Consider the following 9,889-nt stretch of genomic DNA (forward strand, 5'->3'; position numbering starts at 1 on the left):
GATAAGCCCAACGAGCTAGATGATCTTCAGAGTTTCAGGATCATTCCGGTACAATTTGTATGGGTATTTCTATTGTTGTTGTACCCAGCGCGCTCAATCGAAACGAAGGGGGTGGGCGCGCGGAAAGCTGCCAAGGAGCTGGCTTTGCGAAACTTTTGTTCACCCACTGTATATGAATCTCGCTTACGCCAGCTGTAATATTACGGTATTGGATGAACGCTCGGACCTCCATATCTGCACCCCTGGTCCCTATCATAGCTGCAGCTTTGCCCCGCACAACAGATAGATGGGTGTCTGATCACTGTTCCCACATTGGCGGTATCACGTGCCTAGCATTGTCTGGGAATTGTTGGTCTGCATTCTTTACGAAACACATCAGACGCAAGCTCACTTCGAGCTGTGGGCATTGACCTTAGTCGTCGCCAATCTTGGTCTCGCGCAGACTTTTGCGAATTATGCTTATGTGAGCAACATAGAGGCAGACTCTCGGTTCCAGACCGTCATTCGAGAATCTCTGACCAAGCAGGCTTGAGAAGTCGCGTCGTGTAAGCATTCTAAGAGCATCTGTAGATGTCAGGACTAACAGTGGCAACAGTAAGAAAACATAAAAATAAAACATCTATCAGAAAGCAAACCCCCATTGTTTTTCGTTCTATCACGGCCAGCCCTGAGGATACGAGCTCCTAAGTCTCGTCCCGAAATGGATACCGCTGGAGAGAGACTGTCATGGAGCTTACGACACAAGCTTTGTAGAAGCTCCGCTGTGTTATCAGAGACATTGTCAGCGAGATGCATCTGTGTAACCCACACTCCAAACTCGAACTACCTGAAACAGGCCCACATCTAGCGCGAGTATGATTCGAATGTTACAATTTGAAGTAACAGTATCGTTGCACCCAAGCATTTGACATGAAAGATCAACAGGAGGATGATACTGGTGGATGTCGCTTCCTGGATCTTCCTTGTTGAGACCGCAGCATCGCACTTGGAGAGGAAGATGTCGCGAACCCCGATAACGTGCAAGCGAGGATGACACAAGTCGGTTATCTTGACACGATCCAATCAATAAAAGACTTACTATCTACCTTATCACGAGGGAGCAGCAGAGCTGCCGGGCCATCACATCATGTGTTGAGCATCACTGATGAGTTCTGGACATATAATGTCTAGATTTCGCCATCTCCCACACTTGAGTGATACCTTATTACCTTTGCAACATCACGTTCGGTTCCGTGTATCCTCGTATGCGGAATCCAAGAACCATCGAACTCTCCAAGTGGGGAGGAAAAATCAGTGTCTTTGGCCGTTGGTTCAAAAGCTATATTTCGAGACGGCCCCCGCACAAGTACAGAAAACTGGCCTAGGTAGCTACTATTCATATCGTGGTCACAGTACGTCAGTATGTATTTACGGCAGGAGCCATCGATACCCTCTCGAATACCTACATCGACAAAAGGCTGTAGCGCCTCCACTCGGAAGAATATATGCCCAACACCGCAAGATAGATAGAAATTCCTGCATGTCAGCCATTGCAAGAATCCCACAATATCCGCAAGTGCTGTGCCACATGTTAGGCAAGATCAAGTGGCTTTTTTTTTTCCCCAATAGCTATAACCCTATCCCAAACATTGGCATACTCAACTAGCCTGTAAACGTACCATCACGCTTGTGCGTGTTGGGATAGTGTCATCAATACAAATTGCACACCCTTTGAACCCTGCTTAGAACGATATACGAGCATAAACTACAGGATACGCAAGTACCAACAGGTATGCGGTACCAGATCTTCAAGGTATTCCAAGAAGTCAAGACTAGGAGGCTGTTCGGTTTCTTGTTGGAATACCAAGCTACATATCCATATCTCATACCTTCCTGTCCATATTCCTGTCGATACCAGGTATATAGGTTCTCAGACTCATGAATACAACCAATCAAGCAATCTGAAAAACAGGATATAACCACCAAACGACCAGAGCTTATCACATATGGCCATCACGTTTGGTCTCAGACATACTGAGTGCCGCATACTAGATGTTTCCAACTGATTAGTGAATCGAAGTGGCCAGTCCATCTCGAAAAGTGTTTGTGTGATATCGACCAGGTTGTTGTCATTCTCACCTCTTCGTTTCTTCTCTCTTGCGTCTTTGTGCTATTTTATCTTCCCAACACGCATGACCGAATGTCTGCAAACTTGTCTCCAGACACATCTGGATCTCCTGTTAGTGGCCATGTTGTTAGTTTCATCACAAGGCGAGCTTTTAGCTCTTGTTGGGCTGTCCGATAGCAAAGATATAATTCTTTTCGATGCACTTGCAAGCTATGTCTTGTGTGTTGTAGGCATTGCGCCTTTCGCCAAGACTTGTATATTGCAAGGATAAGAAGGACGGTCTCATTGGGTTTCTGACTGTTCGAGAGATTCTTCGTTTTGGAGCTCTCTCTCTCTCTCTATGTGACCTCAAAATATCCCCTCGTCATTATGTATGAACAACATATCGAGAGATGGGCAGTAGAGTCTAGAGCTTGATTGACCCCTTCGGTCCCGAGAAGTAAGCTGATGTTTAAAGTAGCACATCGATCCGAAATGGCATATTGGGAGGTCGGGAGTAACGTGTTACATTCTCTTGCAACCAAAGATCGTTTTGCTCGACGGGTCCACCAGTGAGCTTGACTCTATTTTTGGAGCTGTTTTTCTTGAGCTTGATAGCAGTAGCTTACGTGCCTGCCTTGCTTGAACCATCCTCGTCAAGGAGCGTGTCATTGGCCTACACGGACCTCTTTCCTTCGTGGTGTCCAACTTCCCCAACCATCTGCCTTTTCTCTTCTTCAAATCCGATCTCGTCGCTGGCTCAACAATTCCTCTCTCGACGTCACAGCAATTCTTGACTCATATTATGAAGCTTTTTCTGGGACTGAGCGCTGCCAAGAGCCTTCTCTACTCCATTTCGTCTCCCGCCCTCAATCAACTCCGTCGATCCTCTTGTCGTTGTAGCTCTTCCGATGGTCTCTGAATGTTATCAGGCGATTGTCCTGTACCTACAGCAGATCTTGCGTGAATATGCTGTGGAATATGCAGGGCGTGTCATAAATCGCGTAGAGCCATCCAAGGCGACATGCAGGAATAGAGCTATCTTGTGTGCCTCTATCGAGCTCGATAACTTACCAAGTAAGCCTTGGATCCGGCAAACTGTGAGCACATGATTCATTACATAGAACGCGCATGTGACCTGTCTCTAGATGTTCCAATCCAAGTCTAGCCGTCCAGAGTATTAATAGTACATGGATAGGACTATATGACAGCTCTGGTATGAAGTCTCTTTGACCTCCATGTAGTAAACTTGACACAACAAGTCTTCCTCGCAAGCTATGTCGTCCTTGATGATTTGTCCTAACGAGCTCTTGGAAGCCATCGCCATCTACTTACCGCTCAACGACCTGCTTGCCCTCCGTGCTACATGTCCACGTATAGAGGAAAGTATACGCAGTCTCATCAGGCGCAAGCATTTTACCGTGCACGAAGTGGCTTTCTCAGAAGCAGGTCTCGTTCGTCTTCTACGCAGAACGCAGTGCCAACGGTTTCTCAAAGGAACACAAGCGATGACCATCAGATTCCAACAGGCACCGCTTTTTTATTTGGACGAACTCAAGTCGTCGGTGTTGAAACGCCTCTATCAAGCTTTTCTCGCATCCCCCTGGCGCGAGAGCGGGCCGCTGCCGGCGATGGTCGTGCGCAGAGTCGAGCAGTGGGAACTCTACACAGGTTTCTTCAAGGCACAACGACGCTTTCTTGAAGAGAACACCGATCTGCGCCTCCTGGGAGACATCATGAGCAACATCGGTGATGGAGTTGCGACTGTGAATGTCGAGTATGAGGAGGCCACCGAGTTTGCCCCAATCATGTGTGGAGACGAGCTTTACGAACTCTTTGCTGCCATAAACGCAATCGATATGCCGAGGGTCTCGCAATCTACACGCCTATGCGACATGGTCCAGAAGGCCGGCAACGCGGTGGGATTGGTACGGATAAATTAGTTAGGGACAGGTCTTCCTTACATGTATGGAGTTGAATGGACAAGTAGGCCGTCTCAAGAGGACGACGAGCGGCTTCTATTCGCCACAGTCATAATCCTCGGTATTCGTGACATCCCAAAATAGTGTACAGTGCATGACAGCATACCCGGTGCTTTGAAATTGGTATAAGGGCTTGCTTGAACAAGCAACTTGAGAGTTCCCTTGCAAGAAACGAGCCAGGTTGCTCATCCCACCTCTCCTCCTGGGCGTCCCAGACACTATTGGATAAGGTTTCAAGCACTTGCGCTGGTTTCTCCAATCATACGTACCTCTCTGCTGTCATGGAAGAACCACCTATTCTGACAAAGGTCTTCGTTTCTGAGGAGTAAACTGTTTGTGAGCAAATAAATCTCTGTGCTAGAAAGTGTATCTTGGAGGAATTTCCAGTTCCCACAGTCTGAACATCGGCGGACGCATTATCTCGTCATTTTCGCTGGTACTGTATTTTGAGTAGCCCATGATTTAGCGCCCCAGGCATGCCAGCTTCGCTTTTGTCCTCTTTTGGGCCAAGCCCTATACGCGAAACAAACCCAGCTAAAGTCAAGAGAAGATGGGGTTGCATGATGGTGATTCCGGCAACTCTATTTGAGAGGTCCGCAAATGCGTTCGTTCGCGGACAAACAGACTTCAGGTGACTGTTAACCGAGCTGCTCACTCGCAAAGCCTTCCGCAGGTCGTTCGCTGGGTTACTGGGAGTACAGTTTTTCGTGGTCGACAGGTCAGAGAAGTGCCTCGACCGTGGTTGCTTCTGAAGCTGTTTTTCTGCCTTGACGAGACCGCAGCGATCGTTTCTCCTCGCAAAACTCTTGATGGGTTGAATCATAATGCTTGCGCCTGGGTGGCGGACAAGCGTGTGGTACAAGTAGTGGCGGGGGCGGCGGGGGTGGCGGCGGCGGCGGCGGCGGCGGTCTGCACAGGTCTGCGTGCACGGAATCTCGGCAGCACTGACTAGAGTCGGCTTCGATGCGAAAGCAAGAGGGTGGGTTGCCAGCGGTGCCAGACCTGGAAGCCGTGGGTATTTAGAACAGCGGACTAAATCAGTCGTGGCGATGGTCGCTGCGAACACAAAGGACGATGGCAGAGACGACCCAAGGACGAGCCCCGATGTGCTCAAAAAGCAGGTTGGATGAATCCGCGCCGGTGTCGAGAGCTGCGGTGAGGACGTCGTGGGAGGACGAGCGAATAATTAGAGGGGTGGCATGCGGGACGAAGCTCGAACGGAAGCAGCGCGGACGCTGTCACCGCCGTCATCCGTCGGTATACCTGTCGAAGCGCTTGGCACCCAGATGCAAAGCGAACGAGGCAGACAATTGATTGCATAATCACGTAGCAAAGTGTGACCGCCATGGCCTTGTTCTCTTCGGCAGTTCTACAGAAGAGTGCTCAACAACACTTATCAGCAGTCTTGGTCGCTCGGTCGCGAGGTCTGTCGATCGCATCCGGACAACAGCTCAATCAGGCCCGTCACACATGTCTCCCTCCCGTGTCCAGCTGCATAATCGGGCTTTGGTGGCATCACAAGCTCTCGCAAGCAAGTCCCACTCGATCCTGGAGAAGAGGAATTGATTTTCTCCACTGTGTCTGCTACATCGCATGCGCAGGTGCTAATTACGTTTCTGCTTTTGCCTTGCCTGTCTCTACCTCGCGTCCGTGCGAGTCGACCACGATTCGGCGACCTCGCATGCTCTTCGATATACCGTCCCTAGCCGCGCCGAAATCCAGCACCTACAATGAATAAGCTCTTGTTCTTGTTAACGTCAGTCGCTCCACGCATACCTCAACGTATGAGAGCCCATCTCTTTGGACCGCAGCAACACATCTCCGCTCGTCATATCGAACTTGCCATACTCCGCTCAATCCTGACAGCAGGTCGCGCACATACTGCCCCGTTCGTGTATCCCACAACTTGAGAGCGCGATCGGAGCCACTCACGACTTTCTGCTGATCGTGCTGGAAGCAAGTTATCGCTTCAGCATGTTCTGTCAGAATCGACCTGCAGACTCCGTCGTCAGGGTTCCACGTCCGGAGAGTGCCGTCGACGGCGCCGCTGACCAGAACTCCTTGGCTGAGCTCCAGAAGACCTACCAAAGACGTATGGCCATCAAGGCTGAACAAGCAGTCTCCCGTCTCGATGGACCATATCTTGACCGAATTGTCCATTGACCCGGACATACATCTGCTGCTCACGTGATCGAGAACCACACTGAAGATCTTTTGCAAATGTCCCGCGAGACAATGCACCATTTCACCCGTCGAGACCTTCCACACCCGGACGGACGAGCCACTGACGACAGTATCGCCGTAAGCTGCCATAGCGGATATTGCTTTATGGTGACCAGCGAGGATGCGGAGCGAGTGGACGTCAGCCTCATGGTCATCCGGAGGACTGATGTGACAGGTCCGACGATCATCAGGACGGGGAAGCTTCCAGACTCTCATGGTAGAGTCTCGGGAGCCGCTGATGACCAAAGGCTGTTTCGGCACCAAGATGGACGAGCCATCTGAAGCCGTGCCGATCTTCACAGGCTGCAAGATTGCGAGGTGACGAACAGTAAATGTGTGACCCTGGAATACACGCAGGCACTTACCAGAGGAGATACTCCAAACGCGTACGGTTCGATCTGTCGAGCCGGACACCAGTATGTCTCCCTGTTGTTGTATTGCCCACACGGCACTCTCGTGTCCTTCGAATTTTCGTTGTAGCACGCCGGTTTGGGAATCGTATAGATGGACGTTCGCGTCATCGCTTCCGGTCAGGGTCCTCTCTGAGTCTAGTAGCAAGCAGGTGACGATGTGACGGTGATGAGCGCGGAAAGCTAGATGATACGGCTGAGCTTCGAAATCCATCAAGTCCTTTGCCCAAACTTGACGAACGCAGTGGGCGGACGAGAGTGAGACAGACACAGATTAGTGCTTTGACGTCATGGCGTCAGTCGAGAAATGTAGCCTTGTGTCTGGGGTCGAGTCAAGTCGCGCAATCAACAATGTGGGATGATGTCTTGGCAGAGGGGCATGGCCGATCTGGGAGATTGCCACGGCCTTCTCATTTTCACCCCAGCAGATAATACACACATGACTTAGGCCTAAATTTTCGAGTATGTCCATAGACTTTACTGGCTACTCTAATACATAGGACAATCTCTCCCAGCCGCTGGCCGAAGATGAACAAAGCTTTTTGTGGTGTCTGCAATTATGTGCAAGCATAGAAGGATATGTAAGAGCAGGGTGGCCCAAACAACAGAGTCGAAGACGCAATACAACCATCGCGCTATAAGAATGACTACTCGACAGATCTTGGATGATGGCGCTCTACACCAGCAGCCCAGAGGTCGCGCTCGTTTGTCAGTTGTGTTCAACTATTGATGTGCCACGCGTCTCTATGTGGAAAGCTGAGAATTACTTCGGTCGCTGGGTCAGGGCCAAACTTGCGGTCCATGCTACACCCACGCAGCCGCAGTCTGTCTGGCTTTCCAACAGCTTAAAACATCATCATAAATCAGCCAATACACTATGACCACAACTCAAGCATAAATGTATACACCCAAGAGTATTCATCAGGAAAGGGCTCCAGGACTTCGTGCAGCCAGAGATCCCAGTCATCGTCAAACCGTCCACACGCGAAAAGAGCCCGTGTGTACTCCCAGTAGGTGGGATACCATCCTGCACACTTCCAGTCCAGGATCAGTACTCGCCACTCTCGATCGTTTTTTGATACCATGATGTTCTGCTTCCGGATATCTCCGTGTGTAAAGACTGGTGAATGTCCATGGAACACCAGGGGCCATGATCGGCGATAGAATTCGGCTTTACCCCTCAATGAAGGCATCGAGGACGCATACCCTTTCAACAGCGAGCTATTGAGTTGCTCCTCTGAGTCGAATGTACTACCAGGATCGTCGCCAAAGACCTGCGATTCTCGGAACAGTACGTCGGGGAGTGGACGGCGCTCCAGCGCGCAGAACGCTCCCGGAGAAGGAAGGCGTCGCAGCTCGTCCACGCTGGCCTTGAGATGGGCAGAGATCTCTTCTTTCTCCACTTGACTCAAACTCGGCCAGAGTCGCTCCAGTGTCTCCCCGCATATTCTCTCCATGATGATGTAGTTCTTCTCGTGCTCCTCGTCACGGAAGAGGGCGAAAACCTGCGGGACTCGGACGGTGGTGAACCTTGCGACGTGGAGCATCGTCTCGCCCTCGTTGAGGTCGACCTGGCAGCCGTACTTCACCACGTAGTGACGACCGACTCCGACCACCGCACATCCTACCCGCTTGCTGAAGACTTCTGAAGCTCTTGCAATCTCATCTTGCGAGGGCAATCTGGAAGGGAGGATATCCCGAGGCGCGTAGAAAGGAATACTCTCAGTGTTCAATAACATCCCAAATCTTGGATCAAAGGTTGGGCTTCCTGAAAGCGGTTATCTCGAGCTTGACGCTGATGGCGATAGTATACTCTGCACTCGTGGATCAAACCCAATCAGGCAGTCATGGCTCTGGATGTTGATCCTGATGGAGTGGTGTGCTGAGCAGTTACATGTCAACGGATATATTGGTGTTGCGCATGTAAGCATTGCTGATCAGCAGACACATCACGTGAGCGTGGCTGCATACTTGGCGCAGCTGACAAAGCAAGTCCGATGGATCCAATATTATGGTGCTGTAGAGCTGAAGTATCCACCGCACAGTCTGATGACTTCAGGTGAGATCAAATCACTCTTTTCTTCTTTACAATCGAAGGTGATGACGCTGCCTTCTCTGTGGGTCGACGCGCTGCGAATGGCGGGAGAAATGGTTGATGCAGCGCGATGGGATGAATCAGCGATGGACTCGGAATGTACGAGTGTCTGCATACGCACATCATAAGAGTGAGATTATGCTCAGTGAACGAGATCCGAGCATCGCAGTTTCGTGATCTCTGCACACCCGGCTGAACATATGAGAGCATTGTAGGGCAGGGTCATACAGGCGACTAAGCCAAAGGTTGAATTGGTCATCGCTGTAGGAACAGCTATGCTACAGCAAGTGACGACCATTTGGTGACTGGTGCACGATAACACTCCGCGCCGATGACCAGTGAGTTAGATATTCTTGTCGATTGCGTCTACATGGATGATCAGGAGCCTGCCAAACCATGCCGTCTAGATCAAGCAGAGTGCGTCCATATTGTGCGTGCACGAACCGCGTGGATGTCAAAGTCGTCCGCTTTTCGTTCTTGCAAAAGCGTGCTACAGTTCGGTGGAAATCACTACCCACGGCTCCTGCACTTCCCACCGTGAGTGGAGTCTCTCGGGTGGGTGGCCTTGCATTTACTCATTTGTCTGAGGAGATCGATGAATGTTCCGGCAGGTTGGTAAATTCTCAATAAAAGCAAGAAGAGCCTTAGTCGCTCGTGAGCTGTTCCAGGATTTCAGAAGAACAATCAATCAATGCAACAATAATGACGCCGTGCCTGAACATGCAGGCGCCGTCCACGTTCCTTGGTACCGTCACTAACAGGTCAGCCTAGCTAGCTAGCCTCACGTATTTTATTCCCGACTCTTGCATCGATGATTCATTACCTCTTGTACAGACAAGCCATCACTCATACTGTTCGGTAGGCTCGTGCGGACAACACTGTGCAATGAGATGTCGATGTATCTGAAAAGGACAATTGTGCCTGTTCTCCGGATGCAGATCGGCTCTCGTTGCTGCGCGGGGTTGATTGCTCGTCTACACCACGTGTTCGCGCCGCACTGCGACTGCACACAATCGTGCCTGCAATGCACGATCCGGCCTCGACGGCTGGCCCACATAGATTAGCGGTCGGTGGTTGATGAGATAGAGCTTGG

The 9,889-nt window shown here is 50.6% G+C and overlaps 3 protein-coding genes across 3 annotated transcripts; 1 reads left to right on the forward strand and 2 right to left on the reverse strand.

The window, feature by feature from the left end:
- Positions 1–3,363: 3,363 nt before the first annotated feature.
- M437DRAFT_89346 (uncharacterized protein) lies at positions 3,364–4,029 on the forward strand (the record flags this gene model as incomplete). Its single annotated transcript, XM_041029034.1, has 1 exon — positions 3,364–4,029. The coding sequence occupies one exon, from the start codon at positions 3,364–3,366 to the stop codon at positions 4,027–4,029; it is 666 nt and encodes a 221-aa protein (XP_040874556.1).
- A 1,647-nt stretch (positions 4,030–5,676) lies between these two features.
- Positions 5,677–6,915, reverse strand: M437DRAFT_61294 (cell division control protein 4; the record flags this gene model as incomplete). Its single annotated transcript, XM_041023909.1, has 2 exons — positions 5,677–5,793; positions 5,845–6,915. 2 exons carry the CDS (start codon positions 6,913–6,915, stop codon positions 5,677–5,679), a joined length of 1,188 nt encoding a protein of 395 aa, XP_040874557.1.
- Positions 6,916–7,576: 661 nt separating this feature from the next.
- M437DRAFT_89347 (kinase-like protein) lies at positions 7,577–8,440 on the reverse strand (the record flags this gene model as incomplete). Its single annotated transcript, XM_041029035.1, has 1 exon — positions 7,577–8,440. One exon carries the CDS (start codon positions 8,438–8,440, stop codon positions 7,577–7,579), a length of 864 nt encoding a protein of 287 aa, XP_040874558.1.
- Positions 8,441–9,889: the final 1,449 nt, after the last annotated feature.

Source organism: Aureobasidium melanogenum (assembly GCF_000721775.1).
Source record: "Aureobasidium melanogenum CBS 110374 unplaced genomic scaffold scaffold_74, whole genome shotgun sequence".
NCBI classification, from domain to species: Eukaryota; Fungi; Ascomycota; class Dothideomycetes; order Dothideales; family Saccotheciaceae; genus Aureobasidium; species Aureobasidium melanogenum.